This window comes from Gigantopelta aegis, chromosome 9 (assembly GCF_016097555.1).
Source record: "Gigantopelta aegis isolate Gae_Host chromosome 9, Gae_host_genome, whole genome shotgun sequence".
Classification (NCBI taxonomy): domain Eukaryota; kingdom Metazoa; phylum Mollusca; class Gastropoda; order Neomphalida; family Peltospiridae; genus Gigantopelta; species Gigantopelta aegis.
This window is the reverse complement of record NC_054707.1, coordinates 27389522-27416402: the sequence shown is the minus strand read 5'-3', so window position 1 is coordinate 27416402 and position 26881 is coordinate 27389522. Positions and strand designations below refer to the sequence as shown.

At 35.3% G+C, this 26881-nt stretch overlaps 1 protein-coding gene across 1 annotated transcript in view; it reads left to right on the top strand.

The window, feature by feature from the left end:
* LOC121380588 (myotubularin-related protein 13-like) overlaps positions 1-26881 on the top strand; it is a 114659-nt gene that overhangs the window by 73592 nt on the left and 14186 nt on the right. The window contains exons 30-34 of the mRNA XM_041509472.1: positions 6617-6789; positions 10156-10335; positions 11543-11647; positions 12036-12221; positions 22711-23013. Of these exons, the coding sequence (XP_041365406.1) occupies positions 6617-6789; positions 10156-10335; positions 11543-11647; positions 12036-12221; positions 22711-23013 (947 nt within the window). The remainder of the gene's footprint in view (positions 1-6616; positions 6790-10155; positions 10336-11542; positions 11648-12035; positions 12222-22710; positions 23014-26881) is intronic.

The following is a 26881-nucleotide window of genomic DNA, read 5'->3' as shown; positions in this document are numbered from 1 at the left end:
TTAATAAAAAATTCATGTAGATGAAGCTGTCAGCTGGTTTGATACACAATATTATATGTGAAAATGACTTGGCCAAGTTAGATTGTGTAACTATTGTACAACTTGTTATCAATGGGGTTGCATCAGAGACTTTCCGACAGGTGGCACTCATGCACTATACACCATTTCGTTTCTAAATTTGGATTGTCGTAACGCACCGATCAGTATATCCACTCTATTATTCCCAACCTAATTATGAGCATGTATGTGACTGAAGCATAGAACAGCTAAAAATTAAAGTAAATAATAAAAATCTATGAAATTCCGCAGTTGGTGGTTAAAAAAAAAATGGAAGAAAAAAAAAAGAAAAAAATGTTCAGTCAAATCATGGGTTTTCCCCAACCATGTAGAATACTCCCTACCATTCTTACAACTTTCTATCATATATCCACCATGCCAAAACCATTAAATGTGTACATATTTGACTGATAATACTTGAGTGTTTACAATAAAAAAACTGTAACAGCATTTAATAAAGTTTTAATTTGTAAAACGCCACGTTCCATTCTTCGCTGTACACTTCCGGGTTCTATTCAGTGTTTGTTATCGCGATTTAATATGAAGATATACATGTTTAAAACCACAAATTATTCGTTTGCAGAGTAGTATAAATTCAACCAAATTTGTCAACATAATTATTTTTAATAAATTATTTCAATGTAAAAAAGAACAACCCAGCCCAAACAAAATTATTAAAGTTATGGTAACACAAATAAATATTATGTATATATTCAGTGTAAATTCAAAAATTAAAACAATTATATACATTTGTATGTATAATCAGACCTTTGTTTTTGACGGGTGTGAGCGCTATCATGATGGTATCACGCTACCATGAACCCCTGTCAACTCAATCTGACGGGCATGAAATAACGCGCCCCTAAATTGAACAAATCACGCTTGTATTTTTTTTTTAACTCTGCCATTTTAATTGTTTATTGAATTGAATCCACAATGCCACAAACCTTTCCATTCTGTTCACAATGAACTTCCTGGAATACTTTTTTATAAATTGAAACACGATTGGTTGGTTATCTTTATACACTGAGCCAATCACCTAGGAGTTCACTTATTATTAAGATCTCATCGGTATTGTTTAATTTCGTACAATGCAGGTAACGATTGTGAAGTTTATTTTACTATTTCACACTGTTGTCATTTTTATCACGTACAGAGAATATAATAGGTGCGTTGTCCAACAATTCTATGATGTGTATAATGTTTATACATGCTGATATCACAGTAAACGCGTACACCAACAAAAACTAATTTAGTAAGGCAGGTTTTATTTTCGTTAATAGCATAGCGATGTACTCCAGACATTTCTACTTTCTGTTTCACGATACTGCCACATGATTTAAAGCCAAGGACATTGATCTTGATAGAGTCAGATTTCTAGTACATGTGATCGGTTGACGGGCACCTGAAACAAACATACACCGATTTAATTTCAACTCAGTAATTTGAATTTACCGAGTGTAAAACATGTATATTTTAAAATTAAATTTACGTTAGGGTGGTTTTGTTGTTGTTGTTTTTTGGGGGTTTTTCATGGGTTGCTATGATTTGAGTTAGTAATATAATAAATGACGTGTTAACTACAGTACACCGATAATGAAAGTTAATCCTGTTTGTAAAAATACAGGGCCGTAGCTAGGATTTTTTGTGGGGGATGGGGAACTGAGTAATTAATAGTCTAAAAACTCCTTAAACAGTTAAGAAGAGAATTTTCTTTAAGTTTCTATAATGTTTTTCAGCCTTTTTTTTCTGGGCAACTGTCTTTTCTCCCCCCCCCCCCCCCCTCTCTCTCTCTCTCTCTCTCCCCCCCCCCCCCCCCCCCCCCCCCCAGCTACAGCCCTGAAATATATATTTATAAAAATTGTAGTAAGATACATTTGGGTAGAAGACAATAGATATTGACATTTTCTCTGTTATGACTTTTTTCTTTTTTTTTAAATAGAGAATTTGCAGGTACATAACATGTATATTATGATATGATAAATGTGATAACCCCTGTGCCATGTGGTTGTTACACTTTTAATTTTTTTTAGTTTAAATGATTTACAAATAGGCCTATTGACTTCTTTTTTTGGTGAGAGTTTTATTACACATTTTACAGTTAGAATTCTTAATAACAGTACCATAGTTGTTACAACATTCAGTTCACAGGTTTGTGTCCATGGAGAAATATCATTCTGTGATGAAAACAAAAATTATTGTACTTGTTTTAAATAAAACAGAATAAGCACAAACAAATCGGTTTCAATTCTTTATTCATAAATAGTCAATAGATTATCATGATTCAGAATTTTAAAGCATCATGATATGCATAAAATACATAAGAAATCGACAAATGTTGTGTTCATGGTGTTTCTTTTTCTTATGTAAGACTGCAATGACCCATTCCTTCATCTTTGAGAACAACCATCATATTAGTTAAATTAGGATATTTATTTTGAAAACACAAAACATTACCATAACTCTTAAGATATTTAATTTAGAAATTATTACTCCTCAAACTTAATAATGTTCATGGGTGCAATTCCTCTCGGTCTCTTGCCTCTAATTCTGATTATTTTGCGGGGTGCTATTTTTCCCCTCTTTGCATTTTGTGAAGTGTGATTTCCACCCCCCTCATAAGCATTTTGAGGAGTGCGATTTTTAGCATTCCTGGGTTTTTCAAAAACGAAGGTCAGGTATTATACATGTAAAACAAATTTCAAATGCACTCTGCTGGCCCTGTACAGAATTTTTTTTAAAGTGTTGTTTCTAAAATACTTTTTCTTTTAGTTTTATGAAATTATTGATTAAAAAGAATAAATTAATTAATAATTGACAACAAACATGATTAAAGGTAGGGTCAACTCAAACAAGAGCCTTATGTGTTGGAAAGATGCATACCGGACCACCAACACATACTGACACTTTAACAAATGAAAAACCCGTAATTTTAGAGTTAATAAAAAACCATGATTATTCCTGCTAACTGGGGGCAGCCATTTTGTTTCGTTTTTGTGACGTCAGGTGGTATAGCTTGGGGCGAAGTGACGTCAGCTCAGTCCATCTTCTCTATGCACAGTGTAAACAAACGCTCTAATTTACGACAAGGCGCTTCGCTTTCATCAACCTGACTTGTAAAACAACATAAATGACTTGATAGTATAATACACTATTTAACTAAATATATTTCAGGTTACATCAATAGAACGAAATGGAGTTATAGTATTTATTTATTTTTTAAATCCAAAGAAAAAAAATGCATACCATTAGGCCTATTGGTAGGGCACGTTCGAGCAAAAACTACCACTCACAATACCCAAGTGATACTTTTCTTTTCTTTGGGACAACGTAATTGGTCAATTTTGTGATTTTAGATGGGAAAGTCTACTTAATCAAGTAATAAAGCAGGGTGGTTGGTAATGTCCATTATGATTTGAGGTGTATCCGTGCTGTTATCACACGGTACCCTGTGATCTTCATAAAAGAGGCACATCTTTTTAGTGTGTCTAGACACAGTGTTTGGGGACCGTCTGAATATACACCTGCCAATCAGGAACCACAGAAAGGCCACGGAAAGAAAAGACCAATTAACCAAGAAAACACTCCGATTATTGCTTCAGTACGTGGGTTAATTTATGTACGAAACATAATACAGTTATTTCAACACTTTGACAATGGTGGTTTATTTTGTATTAAAAAATTGTATATAATTGGTGCTGGCTTACTAGGATGGATATAATTACAGAACACTGCGATACATCTGCAAAAATCAGGTATGTTTTGTTTCTTCATTTCGAAGACTAATTCCTGGCGTGACACGTTAGGTATTACGTAACCACCAGCTCACCAGAGGGCGTATTCACTGGGATGGTACAAAATGGCTGCGCCCGTTATATATAATAGCCGTCACATTTAACCGTTTTATTAATTAACTATACGATTATACTTCTTGATATTAAGCAATAATGTGCATTATATATCGTTGAATATGCATACCAGGCCAAATGCCTTAATTGTCCTCTCCTTTAATGCCATGGGGGGTAGGATGAATCCACCAAAATCCTCTCCTCACCAAAAAGCAGTGAACAAAACACACAAATAAACAAATGTCCACATAGCATACATAAAATGAAGAAAAATAATATTTCAACTAGATTTTATTCAAATAATATATAAATAATTAAATTTTTAAAACCGAGAATAGATAGGTTTTTGGCAATGACATACAAACGTCTCATTTTCCAGTGATTCACGGTTTGTTTTTTGTTCTATTTTGTCATATAATAGATCCGTTATGCAGTCTAGATATTCTTTGTGCAATGCCTCATCATCTGATAAAATATGACCACTTTTTTTGTCTGTACAGTGGTGGACAAAGTAATTTTATACGACTAGTGGCTTCAAATCACACTACCGAACAGCTGTTTAAAGCGAGACTAGTGTGTATAGTAACGATGCAACCTCTATGGGGGAGATAATTTTTGGGGCTTCGCCATTGTTTTTCTTTGTAGTCATTCATGTAAAAAAAAAAAAATTCCATCAATATACCACTGATTATTTCCTGAAAGTTTCTCTCATGTCATGCATGATAGCATGATTGACTAACCTGACTAACAATGGTTAAAATGAATAAATGTCTCAGCAAAATTGTTTTGAATCATTCTATATTAAAGATACGGTTGGTAGCTGTCAGAGAAAATATTACATGGAAGAATGTTGTTGTCCATGCAGATGATATATTGTCTCATTGTAATGAATAGTGTTGTTATATGTATATTACAAGTTATGTATTTTTATTTATTTTTGTTTTACATTTATTTTGCATCATATTGAAGAGTTTGGTGTTAAGATGTGATTTTCATTGTTGTATTACCTAAATTAATTTTAGTGTATGAAAAACAGCTTGTTAGGAAGTAGTTCTCTTTATTTTTAGCGTGTCCGCAATTGAGTGTACAAAAAGTAAACCTAGGAGTCTGATGAACTCAACATTTTATTTGTAAAACATCCCAAACAGATAAATGTCTCTGTTTCAAAAAACCCATTATCATCATCATTCCAAATGTCATATTATATTTTCCAGCACATAGTGTTTGGTAATTATGTAACTTTAATCTAAAACAAGTACCATATTACATATTCAACAGTAATATATTGTGTACATGTAGGTCACATGTAGCGGGGTTTTTTTGCTGAGACTTATGTAAAAATTTTCAAATGTTTGACATCCAAATGTTTGACATCCAATGGCCGATGATTAATAAATCAATTGACTGTAGCGGTGTCCTTAAACAAAACAAACTTCTTTTTTTTTTCACAATGCCTGAAAACAGTGAGCTGAAATTTTGTGCATAGCTTTATCGTGTTACAGATCAAGTTTGACTTTCAGGACGGGATTTAGCCCAGTTGGTTAAGTTCTCGCTTGAGGTGCTTGCGTTGCAGGATCGAACCACCTCAGTGGGTCCATTCAAGTGATTGGGGTTTTTCTTGTTCCAACCAGTGTACCACAACTGGTCAAAGGCAGTGGTATGTGTTTTCCTGTCTGTGGGAAGTGCATATTATAAAAGATCCCTTGCAGCATTAGGAAAAAATGTAGTGGGTATTTTTCTGTTAACTACGAGTCAGACTTACCAAATGTTTGATATCCAATAGCCAATAATTAATCAATTGCTCTAGTGGTGTTGTTAAACAAAAAGCAAACTTTAAACTTCATGGAGATTTACCCATTTTGCACCGAGCTATGGCCCTTTATTTTAGGAAATATTAAAAAACATTTCAGGACATGTAATTGCTTTAGCAGTACTCTCAGAATGTTTGTTCACATTCATGTAGTGATGTAGAGGGCAAAAAACTTTAAAATACCCGAATAAAATGTAAATGTAGTCGATAGAATGAATAGCATTAGTTAATATTAACAGTTCAGCAGATGTAGCTCACATTTTGATATAGTTGTTGTGAGGATATTTTGTAGCTTTGTTAGCTTTAGCTTTTTTTGTGGATCGTGAATGTAGGTTTTAGTCAAAGGTGATTTCTTCAAATTTCATTATAAATGAGGTTTATTTACATTTGTTTTTGATTACATGATAAACACAAGTGCTGCCAGTAAAATGCTTTACATACATGTGTGAAGAAGAACTTGTTGTTTGTGTTGGCACATACAAAACTAGAACAGCACAGGTTTTTTTTTATTAATTTTCTTTTTAGATTTATTTTTTTCATCAAATTATTTATTTTTATTTTTTTTTATCAAATTATAAATATTTAAATGTTAAAATTTAGATAGAATTTGTATAATTATGGAAGACAAATACATAAAGCATAAAGCTGCAACAATGATTGAATATTTTAAAGTGGCTTTTATTTAATTTATCAATTTTTTTTTTTATTATATTTTTTTTTTAACTAAGTGATTATATCAAAAAGATTAAATATGTTTTATAATGTTTATCTGCTGCAGTAATTAATTACCTGCAATGATCATCCTAAATAAGGTTTAACAGGTAATCTTCATCATGAGTCATTTGTAAGTTAAAACTTAGTTTTCTGAATTTGTCAGTATTTGTTTTCAACCATGTTTCAGCACTGAATCGTATTGGTAGTCTGAGAGGTAAAAACCGAATGTCTTCAACGAGCATGGATTCTCAGTCTCAAGCAAATGGCAGTCTTGACTACCGGGGCGACCTCATCAACAGTTCAGTTAAAGGACTTCACAAGGTGGCGCTGTATGTTCTAGGAGAGAAGACTCAGATGAAGGTATTTGTGTTAGTTATTGGCACAAGCTCTATTCAGTACAGACTGACAGTGCAGTGGATGGAATTCCATTGAGGTGTGGATGGACATTCCATGAATGCATGGTCAAGATGGCTAGGGTTAACTTTTAATTAACCACCACATTAACTAATTTTCAAGATTAGTTTTCTTGAATTTTCTCTTTTTGACATATACTGAATTTAATTACAAATCAACTTTATAACTGTTTCATGATAAATTGCTTCATAAGTTATGCAAAATGGTTTTCCTTCCAGACGTCTTAAAATGGTTACAGTATTACAGTAAATTAAACATGCAGTAAACAAAAAGTATTCTAAGCCTCACCCCCCACTCCCCCCACTCACCCCCCACTCACCCCTCACCCCCACCCCCAAAAAAGAAAAAAAAGAGATCCGTCTTTGGTCAAATGAATGTTCCAGAACTGAAGCGATGCCAAAAGTTGTTTTTTTTGGTGGGTTTTTTCTTCTTCATCGGTCTACAGGCTGGTAGGTACTGGGTTCGGATCCCAGTTGAGCCATGAGATTTTTAATCCAGATATCAACTCCAAACCCTGAGTGAGTGCTCCTCAAGGCTCAATGGGTAGGTGTAAACCACTTGCACCGACCAGTGATCCATAACTGGTTCAACAAAGGCCATGGTTTGTGCTATCCTGCCTGTGGGAAGCACAAATAAAAGATCCCTTGCTGCTAATCGGAAGAGTAGCCCATGTAGTGGCGACAGCGGGTTTCCTCTCAAAATCTGTGTGGTCCTTAACCATATGTCTGACGCCATATAACCGTAAATAAAATGTGTTGAGTGCGTTGTTAAATAAAACATTTCTTTCTTCCTTTCTTTCTCATTCACCACTGGGCTACATCCTGCACCCTTTTATGACTTCAACTTTGCCCAACTCATTTGTACTCCAATATCATTATCAGATGTGGCACACCATTATTTCTCACATAGATAGTGCTCTTGTAAGCTACCATAGGACATTTGTACTCCAATATTATTATCACATGTGGCACACCATTATTTCTCACATAGATAGTGCTCTTGTAAGCTACCATAGGACATTTGTACTCCAATATCATTATCAGATGTGGCACACCATTATTTCTCACATAGATAGTGCTCTTGTAAGCTACCATAGGACATTTGTACTCCAATATCATTATCAGATGTGGCACACCATTATTTCTCACATAGATAGTGCTCTTGTAAGCTACCATAGGACATTTGTACTCCAATATTATTATCACATGTGGCACACCATTATTTCTCACATAGATAGTGCTCTTGTAAGCTACCATAGGACATTTGTACTCCAATATCATTATCAGATGTGGCACACCATTATTTCTCACATAGATAGTGCTCTTGTAAGCTACCATAGGACATTTGTACTCCAATATTATTATCACATGTGGCACACCATTATTTCTCACATAGATAGTGCTCTTGTAAGCTACCATAGGACATTTGTACTCCAATATTATTATCACATGTGGCACACCATTATTTCTCACATAGATAGTGCTCTTGTAAGCTACCATAGGACATTTGTACTCCAATATTATTATCAGATGTGGCACACCATTATTTCTCACATAGATAGTGCTCTTGTAAGCTACCATAGGACATTTGTACTCCAATATTATTATCACATGTGGCACACCATTATTTCTCACATAGATAGTGCTCTTGTAAGCTACCATAGGACATTTGTACTCCAATATTATTATCACATGTGGCACACCATTATTTCTCACATAGATAGTGCTCTTGTAAGCTACCATAGGACATTTGTACTCCAATATTATTATCACATGTGGCACACCATTATTTCTCACATAGATAGTGCTCTTGTAAGCTACCATAGGACATTTGTACTCCAATATTATTATCACATGTGGCACACCATTATTTCTCACATAGATAGTGCTCTTGTAAGCTACCATAGGACATTTGTACTCCAATATTATTATCACATGTGGCACACCATTATTTCTCACATAGATAGTGCTCTTGTAAGCTACCATAGGACATTTGTACTCCAATATTATTATCACATGTGGCACACCATTATTTCTCACATAGATAGTGCTCTTGTAAGCTACCATAGGACATTTGTACTCCAATATTATTATCACATGTGGCACACCATTATTTCTCACATAGATAGTGCTCTTGTAAGCTACCATAGGACATTTGTACTCCAATATTATTATCACATGTGGCACACCATTATTTCTCACATAGATAGTGCTCTTGTAAGCTACCATAGGACATTTGTACTCCAATATTATTATCACATGTGGCACACCATTATTTCTCACATAGATAGTGCTCTTGTAAGCTACCATAGGACATTTGTACTCCAATATTATTATCACATGTGGCACACCATTATTTCTCACATAGATAGTGCTCTTGTAAGCTACCATAGGACATTTGTACTCCAATATTATTATCACATGTGGCACACCATTATTTCTCACATAGATAGTGCTCTTGTAAGCTACCATAGGACATTTGTACTCCAATATTATTATCACATGTGGCACACCATTATTTCTCACATAGATAGTGCTCTTGTAAGCTACCATAGGACATTTGTACTCCAATATTATTATCACATGTGGCACACCATTATTTCTCACATAGATAGTGCTCTTGTAAGCTACCATAGGACATTTGTACTCCAATATTATTATCACATGTGGCACACCATTATTTCTCACATAGATAGTGCTCTTGTAAGCTACCATAGGACATTTGTACTCCAATATTATTATCACATGTGGCACACCATTATTTCTCACATAGATAGTGCTCTTGTAAGCTACCATAGGACATTTGTACTCCAATATTATTATCACATGTGGCACACCATTATTTCTCACATAGATAGTGCTCTTGTAAGCTACCATAGGACATTTGTACTCCAATATTATTATCACATGTGGCACACCATTATTTCTCACATAGATAGTGCTCTTGTAAGCTACCATAGGACATTTGTACTCCAATATTATTATCACATGTGGCACACCATTATTTCTCACATAGATAGTGCTCTTGTAAGCTACCATAGGACATTTGTACTCCAATATTATTATCACATGTGGCACACCATTATTTCTCACATAGATAGTGCTCTTGTAAGCTACCATAGGACATTTGTACTCCAATATTATTATCACATGTGGCACACCATTATTTCTCACATAGATAGTGCTCTTGTAAGCTACCATAGGACATTTGAAACAATAAAAAACATGCACTGACCAGCAATATATTTTTTGGGTCTAAGATTTTAATTTTTTAATAATTATTGTTTATCAATCTCATTATCATTTATTTCAGGGCATCAAAGTAGAATCATTTCCGAAGTGTGATTTCATCCCAGTTGATTTCTTTGAAGTCCGTCATGTGAAAGCTAGCTTCAAGAAACTCATGAGGGCTTGTGTTCCCAGTACAACGACCTCTTCACAGACTGAGTCCACTCTGTACAAGGCGATTGAGGAATCGGAATGGCTGCAGCAGGTCAGTAACAAAGTCAGAAGTTGTTTTCCTCTTTTAGGAGACTATATTTGTTATGTGAAGTTATTATTTTGAATCACATTTCTTTCTCATTAGGATTGTAGATCCAAGTGTTTAGGTTAAGATTCTTTATCCAGGACTCGAACTTAAGAATTTATCACCCACGGTAATTTGTTTTATCTGACGTTTGCAGCAAATAAACTTATCTGAAAGGTTATTTTTATGTATGTACATGTAGTCAAATGTCTTCAGTGTTTGTCAATAAACTTCAGTAAACAAGAATTTATTATAAATGGAATCATGGACTAGCATGTATAAGCTAACATTTAATGGAACCTGGTGTTTCTGAGACGAAGTTGCTCAAATTTTATGTAAATATGAAAATTATTCTATGGATGACGCAACATTAGTCAGCACTGTCACGGTCATTTAGTTGTAATAACGTGTGATTCACAATCTACAGTCTGTCCCATTCTCCTACAAAAATGTTTTTTGTAAATAATTTCAGTTTGGTTTGACATAAGAAGAAAAGTAAAAGTGTTTTAAAGATAACAAAAATACTATGTTTGTGTGCAATTAAAAATCAATCAGCTCAGAAATAAATAACTTGTAGCAAATTCCATAGTATGAAAAAAGATGTTCCCTGTGTGAAGGGCTATAAGACTCCATCATATATGGTCATGTGGGATAGAAAAAGTACCCCCGAGGTGGTGGAACTTTTAACCACCGAGGTTGTACTTTTTCTATCCAACATGACCGCATATGATGGAGTCTTTTTCTCCCAACCATTCAATAAATAATCCATTATTTTATACAAACAAAGAAAGATGGCTGAAAAAGTAACTTCTTTATTTGACCATTTTATCATAATTAAACTACACTATCATATTTGCTGCATCTGTTTCATGTGTTAAATATAATTTAACACTCCAAATTAACAAGATAGCTTTTATAATAAAGATTTTAATAACAAAATATTGATCTAAAATTAACCAACTGGCGTCATATATTTTCAACGATGTATTACTCCCCATGTTAAACACAATGACGTCATAGTCTATACCAGACAGATTTATTCCATAAGAGCTGACTTCATGGAATGGGTCTATTTTGCATAGCTAGGGATGGGAGAATACAAGTGATCTGGATTCTCATGTTACTAAGATGCAGGCATGTGTAAAGAGTTTAAATCTTGTTGTCTGTGTGACAGGTTCAGAATGTTCTGCAGCTGGCGGGAGCGACGGTGGATCTGTTGGATGTTCAGGGTTCGTCTGTGATGATCTGTCTCGAGGATGGATGGGATGTCACCACACAGGTAACATTATTTCGGCCTCCTACAAGTCTGCAATAAAATGCTGCCAGAGATGAACATTTTCCACATTTTCCAGGGCTCACACTGGAATGTTTTTTAGTTTTGCACTTGTACAATGTACATTTATGTGAAATATTTCCTTGAAAATTATTAATATTTCCAAAATAGGAACAAGTTAATAAATGCATGGTCACTCTTCTTTATTATTATTTACTTTCAACAATTCATCAGTAGCCGTCTTCCTCAGGGGAAGGTGATTCGTTATTTATCTACTTAAGACTGGCTTTTGTTGAATGTCAATTTAATATCAACAAATTAAGAGGCTATTTATTTTGTGTCAGGCATAGTTAATAACATTTGCAATTATTCAATAATTATTATTCTATTTTAGGTTGTGTCTGTGGCTGAGATTTTGCTAGATGCACACTATCGCACTATAGAGGGCTTCAAAGCTCTGGTAGAGAAGGAATGGCTGTCATTTGGTCATCGCTTCACTCACCGTAGCAACCAAACTGCAGCTAACCAGGCAAGCGGATTCGCTCCCATCTTCCTGCAGTTTCTCGATATTGTTCACCAGGTGTGTATAGAGTGATTTTTTTAAAATGTCCAAACACTCATTCATAGGGTATCTTTTTTTAAATTGTGGTAGTTAGAGGATGGACATAATATTATAAATCATACAATTTGCAGAGTTTCATTCTTAATATATGGTTTAGAATATCAGTTTCTGCATGTATAAGGTGTTTCAGGTCAACCTAATGATTGTACAATAGTCCAAAATAGATTTTAGCTTCCACTAGTTTCCTACGTAATATATATTGGAAAATGAAATTGTACTTAGAGCTACTGTAAACATAAGAAGGAACAGAAGCAGACATTCATATTCTGGGGTGTTGTTAAACATTCATATTCTAAACAAACAGAGGTATTAGATATTTAATTTTAGGTCATTTAAAAGGCTGTGTAAATCAGACACATTTTATCAATGGCCACAAACTGAGTAGTGTCTTTAAGATACTATAGATCCTGAAATTAATGCGAAAAATGCGAGATCGTGTTCGCATTAATAATATGACACATTTATTTCTATGTTTTGTCCAGCAGTAGTCCAGCAAGCAAAGAAACAAAGAGTAAAATTCCAATACATTTATAAAACAACTGGATCACAATTCATCGTAGGCAAGACAGACTAATTGTGCAATAGTCTTGGTCCTATTTTGTTTTTGGTATATATAAATGATATTGTTAATGGGATTACTTCAAATATTAGATTGTTCGCTGATGATACCTCATTATTTATTACTGTTGAAAATCCTGAACTATGTTGTAATATTTTAAACTCTGACTTAGAGCATATTAACAAGTGGGCTAAACGGTGGCTTGTTAAGTTCAGTCCCGAAAAAAACGAAACCTTGTTGTTTAGCCGGAAAATTAAAAAACCCAGCAATCCTAAGTTATTTTTAGACAACGTACAAGTATCAGAGGTTGATGTCCATAAACACTTGGGCCTTACATTCCAGAAATCTGGGGAATGGGATTTCCATATACAAAATATTGTAAGTAAGGCCAGTAAAATGGTAAATTGTCTTCGATCCTTTAAATATAGATTATCTGGAAAATCATTAGTAAAAATCTATAGATCATTTATTCTTCCCATTTTTGATCATGCCGATATTCTTTGGGATAATTGTAGTCTCCAACAGGCATACAATCTTGAAAATATACACTTGGACGCTTTGCGTACAATTTGTGGTTCTGTTCGGGGAACATCTCACGAGTTACTATATAGCGAAACTGGTTTTATATCTTTATCAGAAAGGAGAAGTCGCCATAAACTATGTATGATGTATAAACTTTCTAATAACTTGCTCCCCACATTCTTGACATTACAATTACCACGCCCCATTTCTGCAAAAAAAAACATATTACACTCGTAATGTAGATCGCCTCCTTACATACTTTTGTCGAACTAAACTTTTCGCGAATTCCTTTTTTCCTTCCGCAGTTAAATTATGGAATAATATAACGTCCGATATTAGGAATTCTTCATCGTTAAATAGATTTAAATCAGAATTAAATAAATCAGACCCAATTGTACCGTGCTACTTTTACGATGGTGATAGAAGGCAACAGATATTACATAGTCGACTCCGCTTGGGAACTAGCGATCTAAATGGTCATAAATTTGCAAGACACGTAAGTGACAGTCCATTTTGTACTTGTGGACACCTTATTGAAGATGCAGAAAATTTTTTATGTTATTGTCCACTATATAATGTAATTCGTAATACTCACCTGTCAAAATATCACAATCTTAATTGCAAGACTTTATTATTTGGTGACCCAAATTTTAGTACCCATGAAAATAGTGTTATATTTAAATCTGTTCAAGACTTTATAATTAATAGCAAACGTTTCGACAACTAACCATTCATTATTCCTCCTTCTCCCTTCCCAACTGTGACTAAATAATATCATATCAATTATCTATTTTTATTTTTCCTTTCTTCTCTCTCTCTTCCATTCTTCTCATCTTAGCTAATTTGAATTTATTTAAATTATTATACTATTTCTGTCATCTTGATGTATCAAGCTTGTATTTATAAATGTAGGGAGAGGCCTTAATATAGGCTCTTGCCTGTTGGCCAATCCCAAACCGCATTTTGACGGCAATAAATATTGTTTAAACTAATTGTGCAATAGTCAAGCAAAAGCCAACACGATCCATTGCACATAAATGTGTTTGAGCACGCTAATCCTGAGTTTGACCATTTCTTTGTTTTTACTGTTCAAGTTCACTGCAACTTTCTCTGCATATCTTAGGAAGATAAAGTTGTAATGGTACATGTATGCTAATGTGTAGCCAGATTTAGGTAACAACACGTTAGGTAAATTACTGCTGCAAAATTATGCTTTGAGTTGCTCTCACTAGGGACACTAGGGACTAAGCAGAACAGAACTTTATTACACTCAGGCCGTTACACAATGGCATATGAGGAACAGGTTAATTGATGTGTACACTGACATGTTAGTGAGTTGATCTCATTGAAGACACTTGTAACTTAATCAAAAGTACACAGACATGTGTTGTTAGGAAAGTAATATTTCATATGGAGGCCACTCACATTAACTGTCACTTGCATTAATTTAGGGATGCATTAATTTCAGGATCTACAGTATATGGAACTGTTCTTCTTAAAGGCACTGTCCATTGTGAAGATGTGACTTGTTAACAGACCCTTTTTAACCCCATACCTGCACATTAAATACATTTTCTTGTTTATAATATCAGTGTGGGTAATAATGTGTTGTTGATTGTTCTAATGTTTGTAGTAGCATTAACTTCTACTATATACTTTTTTGTATGTACAAAATTATTATGAGGTAAAATCCAATTTCTGCTGCTACAAACATTAATACAATTAAAAACACATTTTATTAGCTAATACTGATGTATTTAATATGCCATTTATTCATTGAAAGAGCTCGGTTATCTGTAAACTTGACAGTGGCAACAAACTATATGTATTCTCTCCAAGTTGAAATTTCCCACCTGAAATTATTATGAGAAAGTGATGGATTAGTCTACCACTACAGTGAAACCCTTCAAGACCTGACCCTCTCTAAACCGGAATTCTGTCAAGACTGGGTGTTTTACATGGTCCCTCTCTAAACCCGAATTCTGTCAAGACTGGATGTTTTACGTGGTCCTGTGACTTATGCATCTTTTAACATTAAAGTGTACCTCTCTAAACCCGAATTCTGTCAAGACTGGATGTTTTACGTGGTCCTGTGACTTACGCATCTTTTAACATCAAAGTATACCTCTCTAAACCCGAATTCTGTCAAGACTGGATGTTTTACGTGGTCCTGTGACTTACGCATCTTTTAACATTAAAGTATACCTCTCTAAACCCGAATTCTGTCAAGACTGGGTGTTTTACGTGGTCCTGTGACTTACGCATCTTTTAACATTAAAGTATACCTCTCTAAACCCGAATTCTGTCAAGACTGGATGTTTTACGTGGTCCTATGACTTACGCATCTTTTAACATTAAAGTATATCTCTCTAAACCGGAATTCTGTCAAGACTGGGTGTTTTACATGGTCCCTCTCTAAACCCGAATTCTGTCAAGACTGGATGTTTTACGTGGTCCTGTGACTTATGCATCTTTTAACATTAAAGTGTACCTCTCTAAACCCGAATTCTGTCAAGACTGGATGTTTTACGTGGTCCTGTGACTTACGCATCTTTTAACATTAAAGTGTACCTCTCTAAACCCGAATTCTGTCAAGACTGGATGTTTTACGTGGTCCTGTGACTTACGCATCTTTTAACATTAAAGTGTACCTCTCTAAACCCGAATTCTGTCAAGACTGGATGTTTTACGTGGTCCTGTGACTTACGCATCTTTTAACATTAAAGTGTACCTCTCTAAACCCGAATTCTGTCAAGACTGGATGTTTTACGTGGCCTGTGACTTACGCATCTTTTAACATTAAAGTGTACCTCTCTAAACCCGAATTCTGTCAAGACTGGATGTTTTACATGGTCCTGTGACTTGCGCATCTTTTAACATCAAAGTTTACCTCTCTAAACCCGAATTCTGTCAAGACTGGATGTTTTACGTGGTCCTGTGACTTACGCATCTTTTAACATCAAAGTATACCTCTCTAAACCCGAATTCTGTCAAGACTGGATGTTTTACGTGGTCCTGTGACTTACGCATCTTTTAACATCAAAGTATACCTCTCTAAACCCGAATTATGTCAAGACTGGATGTTTTACGTGGTCCTGTGACTTACGCATCTTTTAACATTAAAGTATACCTCTCTAAACCCGATTTCTGTCAAGACTGGATGTTTTACATGGTCCTGTGACTTACGCATCTTTTAACATTAAAGTATACCTCTCTAAACCCGAATTCTGTCAAGACTGGATGTTTTACGTGGTCCTGTGACTTACGCATCTTTTAACATCAAAGTATACCTCTCTAAACCCGAATTATGTCAAGACTGGATGTTTTACGTGGTCCTGTGACTTACGCATCTTTTAACATCAAAGTATACCTCTCTAAACCCGAATTCTGTCAAGACTGGGTGTTTTACGTGGTCCTGTGACTTACGCATCTTTTAACATTAAAGTGTACCTCTCTAAACCCGAATTCTGTCAAGACTGGATGTTTTACATGGTCCTGTGACTTACGCATCTTTTAACATTAAAGTGTACCTCTCTAAACCCGAATTCTGTCAAGACTGGATGTTTTACATGGTCCTGTGACCTTACGCATCTTTTAACATTAAAGTATACCTCTCTAAACCCGAATTCTGTCAAGACTGGATGTTTTACGTGGTCCTGTGACTTACGCATCTTTTAACATTAAAGTATACCTCTCTAAACCCGATTTCTGTCAAGACTGGATGTTTTACATGGTCCTGTGACTTACGCATCTTTTAACATTAAAGTATACCTCTCTAAACCCGAATTCTGTCAAGACTGGATGTTTTACGTGGTCCTGTGACTTACGCATCTTTTAACATTAAAGTGTACCTCTCTAAACCGGAAACCTCTCTAAACTGAACACCGGACAAATAATTAAGTCCCAAACTCTTTATGTAGTGCAATTTGTTATTATGAAATCCAGACTACCAGACTGTTGTCAATCATTATGGTGCAACTAACAGTGTCGTTTATTGTCATTTCGCCGTCTTCAGCCAGATTACCTGACTGAACACAGCCCATGCAATATATACATGCTCTGGTCATCTTTTGATGTGTAATCACCGTTACAAATGACTGGGTACAGTTGGCAAATAACACTTAAAGGAGACCGGACACCAAACCATATATACAGCGTAATGAATTGTTTGCCGTCATAAACCACAACACGCAACTACCGCGCTCCCCATATTGACTAAGTTAAGCGTGCGAGTCTTGGTTGGGAGTTTTTTTCGTCGATCTCCAATGTTTCCTGGAAACTGTCGACAATTGATGAGCTAGACCCGTGACGTCATCGATGAGAGGAAAACTGAACGAACTTAGCGATTCGAGTGACGAAGAATTGTGTCCAGCTTGTGCTAATGGCATCAAACCGTATCAGTTTGAACCACTTATCAGAAACTTTGTTCCTAATCCTGGAAATGTTGTCTTAGACGAAAATTCGGATGAATAAACTGCCAACGAAGACAAGGAAGCCACACGGTCATAGACTAGCATACAAGCATTTTTTTAAACATAATTTTTTTTATGACATTTTTAATGTAAACTGAAGCAAATGGACCTAATTAGAAGAAAAGCACACAAGATTTAATAATATTTCATCATAAATCTTGTTCAGCATAGATGTAAATATGACACGTCTGTGGATATTCCATAGGCCGATTTCGCAAATTTGCAAATAGCGTCCCCTCCTCACCAAAGCAAGTTACAATAATTTAACAAAAAACTTTGTTCTCTTAACTAGTTACACTCCAAGTTTTAATGTGTTTGGTTAAACCATGTCTTTTTAATTATTAAGAAAATGTGTTACCAGTCTGCCGAAACTGTCCACAGCCGGGTACAGAAACACAGAAATGTTGGAAAATATTATACTGTTGCCACATACTGACAATCACTTTACAACTAATATGTCTTATCGACAATATTATTATGTAGTCTTTGCATTTATTAATATAAAATACAACAGACCCATAGGAACTGGGAAGGGGCGGGCCTAGGGGCTTGTTCTCCATCACACACACTAGGATGAAAATGTATGTTTTAAGTTTTCACTTTTTACTTTGCATAAATAAAGATGATATAAAGATAAAAATCTAGTTTGTATCCCTCACTAGAGACTGTATTCCCCCCCCCCCCCCCCCCCCCCCCCCCCCCCCCCCCCCACACACACACACTTCAAATATCGTTCCTACAGGCCTATACAAATGTAGATAATATGTAGAGGGTGAGGTTAGGAACCAGTTCCTTTTATCTTTAGGATTTTGTAATCATGATTTCAAACCAACTGTTTCAGGTAGTTTGCTCCACATACTGACATAAAACACATTTGTTATATATTGGAATAAAATAAAGATAATTACAATATATCCAGTGTAAAATATATTACAGGTAAAACAAAATAATATATGATGCTTATTCCATGTGGTAACTATTGTTAATTTTGCTTTAAATTGCTAGATGCCAAAAGTGATTAATTACCTTAAAATGGGGTAATAAGGGTACGATTTTGACACTTTTCTTATAAATTATCCATACATCTAACTTATGTGGGAGGAAGTCCTATACCATTTTGTGACTACTTGGTCAGACTTCTCAATGGGTCATGCCATGTTCCAAAATCTAAACTCCCAAGTATTTTTTTGTATTTTTCTAAATGACTATCCCTTATTACCCTATGGGTGGGGTTATAAGGGATTGCCATTGGTTTTAATTGATGTTCCTGTTATAACTTCAATAGGGGTTATAAGGAACAAAGAGCATATTTAAAAAAATAAATTTAATAATGTTTCACAACAAAACAATAGAAAACAAGTAAATCAGAGCTCTAAATAAACCTGAGTAAGCCCAGCGGGCTCCTTTTGGCACAAAATGAACTAATCACAGAAAAAAAATAATCTGTTCTCCAGATCTTGGATGGTTTAAAATACAACAGAAAATGTTTTAACATTAGTTTTTGTCATCTAAACAATTGTAACACATGTCAACAGTTTCTTTCTTTTGGGCAAAATGAAGCTTCAATTCCTTCACTTCCATAACACCCCTTTTCAATTCGTTCGGTTTTTCGATCTTTTGTTTCAAGTCCTCCATTGGATAGAATAAAATGCCAGTTGTTTTGGGCCACTTCCAATTCCCACCACTCTTCTCCATTGCTTTTATTGAGCATCTGTTATCCTTCATCAATGTTATTACATCTGGATATATCTCAGGTGCCCCCTCCTTGTGAGCTTTTCTTTAACACATTAATTTTTGCCATTGTAACCAAAATCTGATGTAGAGTTTATACCCGGTCCGTCAAGAAAAATGGGGTTATAAGGTAGGAGTGTCATGATGCATCGATGCATCACAATACTGCTGCTGACGATACCCTTGCTTGTAAATCGATTTTTATTTTGACCATGTATTGATTCCTATATTAATTCTGTAGTAATTTACCAACACCAATTTGCACTGGTATGTACACATGTACATATTGACAATGTGTTTCCTTCACAAAAACTGACAGTGGACAGAGAATACATGCATGCTTATGTCAATGTGTCTATGATGTGGTATTTCTACATTAAAACTGTGTTTAATCAGTGTTTTACTTTTATCAGGTTTATTTTTAATTTTTAAATCACTTCACCTAAACTTCAACGTTTTGTTTTACTGTGGAAACAATGCGAATCAGGTATTGTGATACATATTGTATCGTGGATTATGTATTGTGATACATATCGTGTCACCCCATTATAAGGGAATGACAATTTATCACATACAGTGTAGTCAGTCCTCAGTGATGTACCAGTTGAAACTATCTTTTAAAAATATTACATTAACGTGTTAGAATATATTTAATGTGCTATATTATTAAAATAATTTACATTAATAACGGCATAATTTTTGTTAGGAAATCTGTCACTAAGACCGAATGTCTTCCTTTCAAACCTAAGCAAATCGGTATATATATATATATTTTTTTGCTTCTGGATTAGGCCACTCGGCACTAGAAAAGGGTAGTATATTTTTTTAGTATTAATTACAGAGAAAATTTGATTAACTATTGGAACAATCTTTCTCTGTACATGTATATCTACAAATATCTCATCATCAGGCCGACCGTAACACTTCAAGTGACTTGTAGGAGTGCATGTTTAACATTTTACTGAAAATAAAACACCCATACTGCACCATGGAAACGGTTCAACAATGTATAAGCTGTCACCCCCCTGCAATCCAGTGGTCCCTGCAATGCACATGCTATGAACAGTCGACAGAGTTCAGTGACCTAGTTGGTAAATACACATATTTTCAATCATGCCGATGGTGCTGAGATTCAAATAGTAGTGAAATACTTAATAATAACAGTGTAGTTACTGTTTTAACATTTACTTTTAATCTGTTTTCAGTCCATAAAATATATTTCATTTTTAACAATAAGGAAACAATCCAATATAGTCCACGGCCCAAAAAATACTGCGGAAAATGAAAAACTATGCGGCAATTTCCACAGCATTGCCGATTGCCGTGGGCAATTGCAGGGGTCGTTTTGCAATTCAGAAATGAATATAGAATATCCCTTGCTGTTACTCAGAAATGCACATAGAACAATTCTAGCTGTAAATGAGAAGTGCATATACAGGGCTCACACGAATGGGCGAAGTGAGGCGAAACTTTGCTTTGACCAGCTTGACTTTGCCATGCCAGTCACTGTAAGGTGACATCGGTGTCACTTTGTAAAAACAGTGATCACTTACATTGTACACAGTGAATGGTGAAGAACTTGAGGAACACATTCATAGATAATAATTTTGTGTTACGTGTCTGAGAGTTCGAAGTGACACTGGTGCCACAAAATCATGCAGTAGGTTGACAAATAGGCAGTGGTGTGCCCTGATCTAGCTCAGACAACACCCGTGTCTGGTACCAAAAGTAAGCCAACATGTGCTACTGACTGTTGAAGCGTATAACTTTAATTCTATTGTCAGGTGTGTGTGCTGGAAATTGTACAACAGTGGAGATCTAGACTATGGCGAGCAAATTTTATTTATTACATTCAATCTGACATGCATCTCCACTGCATATTGGTTAAGAAATTACAACTGTGGAATGCATTTAATTGCTTCTGGATAATTTAAGCTTGACATTGGTAGACTAATCTACTAGGACAATACTCTGCATGGAGTAGTAATTAAATGAAAAGACAAGATAATCTTGTGAGAGAATGAATTCCAAACGGTTAAATTAGTGAATTTAAGTTATATTTCATTATTTTTTAAGAAGACAAGGACATGTGGAAAGGTGATTTTTAGAACTCTAGAGCACACATATCCATCAGTTAGCAACACGACTGTAAAAGTTGCACCTGTATTCAGCAGTATTAGCGGTCGTCTTTGACTACTTGTATGGACAGGACGTAGCCCATTGGCAAAGTGCTCGCTTGATGTGCAGTGCCCAAACCAATTGATCCCTATCGGTGGACTCATTTGGCTATTTCTCGTTCCAGCCAGTGCACCACAACTTGTATATCAAAGACCATGGTATGTTCTATCCTGTCTGTGGGATGGTGCATATAAAATATCGCTTGCTACTAATGGAAACATGTAGCAGGTTTCCTCACTTATACTATATGTCAAAATTACCAAATGTTTGACATCCAATAGCCTGGATTAATAAATCAATGTGCTCTAGTGGTGTCATTAAACAAAACAAACTTCTTCTTTTTTACTACTCGTTTGTATGGCCGCTTAAGACATATTTGACAATTTTGGGTTAATATAACTTCTTTTTGCATATTTTTTTTTTTTTTTAGATTAAGTCTCCCTCATGTTCAAAACTTAGCCTTCTCAAAAGTTTGAGAGAGAAGTGACTTCACTCTATGATTTTGACCTCGCATGAGGCCTGCATATATAGCATTAATTAAACAAAAGAATTGTAAATAAGTAAAAAAAACAAAAACATTCTCTGTGAATAGAAACATACTACATGTACATAGTCAACAAAGTATTTCTAAGAAAATACTGTATATTGGTGTGTACAAAAACACAACTTTAGTGATAACCCATCGGTCATTCTAAAGCTTACCGTTATGTAATTTAACCAGTACTGTAACAGCGTCTACAAAAATACTATACCAGTGTTCTTTTGTTTATTTCATTCACAAAATAATAGTTATACTGTATATGTATGCTGAAAACATCTTTATTTTATTTTATTTTATTTCGTATCAGCAGTCTTTTATTGAAATCACTAATTTGGTGCCAAATTTGTCAATTGATAACTGTATTGCTTAAGTGGTACTCTGAGAGTGCTTGTTACAAGTAACTGCTGATTAAACAGGGTGTTGACAGGTTCCTTTTCTTTCCAGATACACCACCAGTTCCCTTTGTCATTTGAGTTCAACCAGTACTTCTTGAAGTTTCTTGCGTACCACTACGTGTCGAACCGGTTCCGCACATTCATGATGGACAGTGAGGTTGAACGTGTTGAGGCCGGCTTGTTGCTGGAGGGCAAGCACCTGCTGAACATCGACGACGGCGATGACGAGCTCGGCTTCCAGCTGCGCTACAACCACAACAGCAGTCTGTACTCGTCTGTGTGGGACTACATCGACAAGCACCACCGCCGCTCACCACTCTTCTACAACTTCTTGTACAGTCCTGACGAAACAGTGAGTTACTCTATTTATTACTCACTGGGACTTAAAATTAATATAATAGTTTTGTTTTAAACTATGCCTGTTTTCGGAAAAAAAAATCTAAGTGTTTTTTAATCGATAATTCCAGTTTGCCTTCACGTGAGAAAAAAATGGTTTTGGGAACAACAAAAATGTCCTATTTTTATTTGCATTTTGTAAAAACACTCTTTGAGATATAAATGAGACGACAATATTTACCTATAGTGAAGATGGTGTTGACATTCTAATTTCTCTTTTTTTTCATCATGCATACAAAACAGATCAACTAGTAGACATTAATCAACAAAAGAAAAATCAAATATATAGTTTAGGATGATAAACAACACGAAAATATTGACCAAAAAGCACTTACATTTTTTGCTGGACGAAGTATATGATTTGCTTGAAAGACTAAGAAAATATCTTCCCATTACAATAGGGTTCAGGCCCTAATCTAGAATTGAAAAAGTAGGGAGAAGTGACTTCTCCCTTCCCAGAAGAAAGGGGCTAAGTTTGGTGAATATTTATCAGTACCGTATATCTTCGCCTGTAAGTCGATCTCGGCTATAAGTCGAGTCCCTAATTTCAAGCCCTGAAAACGTATTTTTTTATTGACCCGTTTATAAGTCGACCCATGAAAAACTACTTATAAATATTGAAATATTTCTTATTTTCAGCACATGAGAACAATAATATTTGAACAAAAGAAAATTATTTTACAAACTTCGGTTTTCACGTTTTGTACATCGCAATATGATCAGACTATTCCAATCAAACTATCATTATTACATAGCATCAAAACGAAATATTCCCTTAGTAGAGAGTGAAAGCTGTTTGACTGTTACTGTATAGTACTGTACAGATGGTTTTGTGCACAGACAACAACTTTATTTATAAACACTGACAACAGATCACTACGATAAAACTGAAAGTATCACGTTTTGCCGCCATATTAATACATGTAAGGAGGATAACTCTGGAAAGTACACTGGTTTTTGTACCAAATGATGTGTGTCCCTATTGCTCTAGATAAGTGAACTGCAGAGATCAGTCTATTTTAAGGGAAAGCTTAGTAATATTCATGAAGTTAATCACCGCCAAAACATTGTTTGAACAACCATTAATGCCAGTGACCAGATTTCAAAATAAACTCAGGCAACAGGTAGTTAGTATTGTTTACATTTTTACTATTAGTTATGACTGTTAATTTAACTAAGTGGACTGTTGTCTTGGCATGTGAGTGAGATCGTATGCCTTTTCGCATAACCAAAACCGTTCTAATGCCAAAAAAAATAGGTTATAAAAAATAAATGTGTCAAATTAACATATTTGAGTATAAATACATGGCATACTTCAACAATAAAACTTGTAAAATAATCCCCAAAACAGTAATATTTTTTGGTGAAATTTTTTTACCCTCTTATAAGTCGACCCCCCAAGTTATAAAATAATTTTTGGGTGAACAAAATTCGACTTATAGGCGAAGATATACGGTACGTTTTGTAACATTTCGCCAGATCAATTGGAAAAATTCAGAATTTTACACTCTGTTCTAATTGTAATATTTCCATATAAAATACTACTTCCGGTAATAAAGTTTAAACAAAACAGTTGTATGTTTCTTTAAAAACGTTATATTATTAAGTAGTTGATAATGTGCCATTATGTTAAAATTAAAGCATTAATTAGTATTTTCTGGCATTACTGAAATTAATGTGGCCGAGGATTAACAATGTTTGACTTGTCACAGCACACGGCGCAACACTCATCGCTTTGAGAAACAATCACCCGGTTTACGGGTGTATTTGAAGAATGTCAACATTAGACAACGACATGTATTTAATCTCTTCACAGTAGAAACTGGCATGAGTATACTATTAACAGTTGTTGTTTGATTTTGATAATGAATTGAACAAGGTAAAACATTTAATCAAATCAATCGCACATTACAATGTGCGTGCGCAGAAACCATTTCCCCTTGATAGGCAGGTTCACATTACTCAAGGATACAATCTGGTGCCAAAGAAAAAACACTGCCATACGGCGACACGGTGCCAGGTGAGCTATGACAATAAACAATCTTGACGTCTATTGTGTGAGTTTGTTTTTGAAGTCAGATTAGGTTAAAAAAATCTTACGTCGACTTCCACTTCTCACTACTGCTAATAATTCGGCGACTTAGCCGACTTTCGACGAAGAAAACGTTCATTTCACCCATTCATTTCGCCAGCAAGATTAGGGCCAGAGGGTTTAATTGTCTCAAATCAAGATAATAGCAGGCCGTTATCTAGCCGGTGAAATGGATGGTTTTTTCACCAAAAATGAAAAAAAGTGAGAAGTCGAAGTAACCATAATATTCTGGACCTAATCCGATTTGAAAAAGAAAATCACTCAACAGATGTCAAGACACCGACATGTGTAGTAGTGTCACAGCTCATATAACACCTTGTCAGTCGGTGGTTTTATTTTTTCGCCAGTCTGCATGGTACATTAATGCATGTCACCACCATTTGCAGTAACCAGTTAAGATTGTGTAGTTCTTGGCCAAATTCATTTCAGTAATGTCACAAAACACTTAATTTTACTTTAATTTTAACGTACCAATGACATATTAATTATTATTTGTTTAATAAAAATATTTGTTTTGCTTAAATTTTATTACCCGAAGTAGTAGTATTTAATAACGAAATATTAGAATTCGAACTTAGTGTCAAATTCAACGTTTTTCCTAATGAATGCAGAGCATGTCAAAATGGTATGAAATGTACCAATAACTGTTCAGTTTGCCTATTTTTATCACACTTTTCCCCTTTCTTTTAGGAATGGAGAAGTCACTTCTACTTTTTCAATTCTAGATTAGTGTTACTTTTTTGTTGGAGGCAGCAATGGCATAGCACTTTTGCATTTAGGTTAACTCTGTCTGTTAATAACTATAAATCCTACAACAAATATACCAAGTCAAATTAAAAACTTCACAACCATTACATTTTGGCTAATTAGCAAATATGACAGAAGAACATGTTAAATAAGGTATTTTTTTATTGTATGACGTCCAAAGAAAGAATAGGAATAAATGTTGAGTCAAAAATCAGCACTCGTCAAAACCACAGTCAAAATGGTAATTCACAAGCAGGGTCTTCTGATGAAATCACAGGTTCAGTAGTATATATGCCCTCCATGTGTACCCACAACTGCAAGGAAATGCCTCCTCATCGACTGTCTGATGTGTGTAAAGACTGCATTACGGATACAGCACCATTGTTCCACTAATGAGGCACCACATTCCTGCAAAGTCTGGGGAGGGTTCCTGAGAGTGCGCAGGCGTCTTACTAGCACATCCGAGATGTGCTCAATGGGATTCAGGTCGGGTAACCTTGAAGGCCAATTCATGACGTAGATGCCCGCATTCCTCAGATAATCCCTGGTCAAGATGGCCGTGTGGGGTCTGGCATTGTCATGCTGAAAGATCAGGCCTGGACCATGAGCTGCCATGCATCTGGTCGCGGTATGCAGCAGCGTTGAGGTTGCCACAGATGACAAGAAGTCGAGAACGTCCATTTCTACAGAAAGTACCCCAAACCATTACCCTTCCACCTCAGAATCTATCAGCTTCACTGACACAACACTGAACATGACGTTAACACTTCGTCTTCAAACCCTCTGCCTGCCATCGGCAAATCGCAGAGTGAATCTTGATTCATTGCTAAACATGATTCTATTTTATTCCCTCTGAGTCCATCGCAAGTGGCATTGTGCCCACAGATGACTTTGACGTCGATGAAATTGGGTCAAAATGGGTCCAACATATGGGTACCATGCGTGGAGGTGAACGGTTCGCAGCCGATTTTGGATCGTTTGCGCG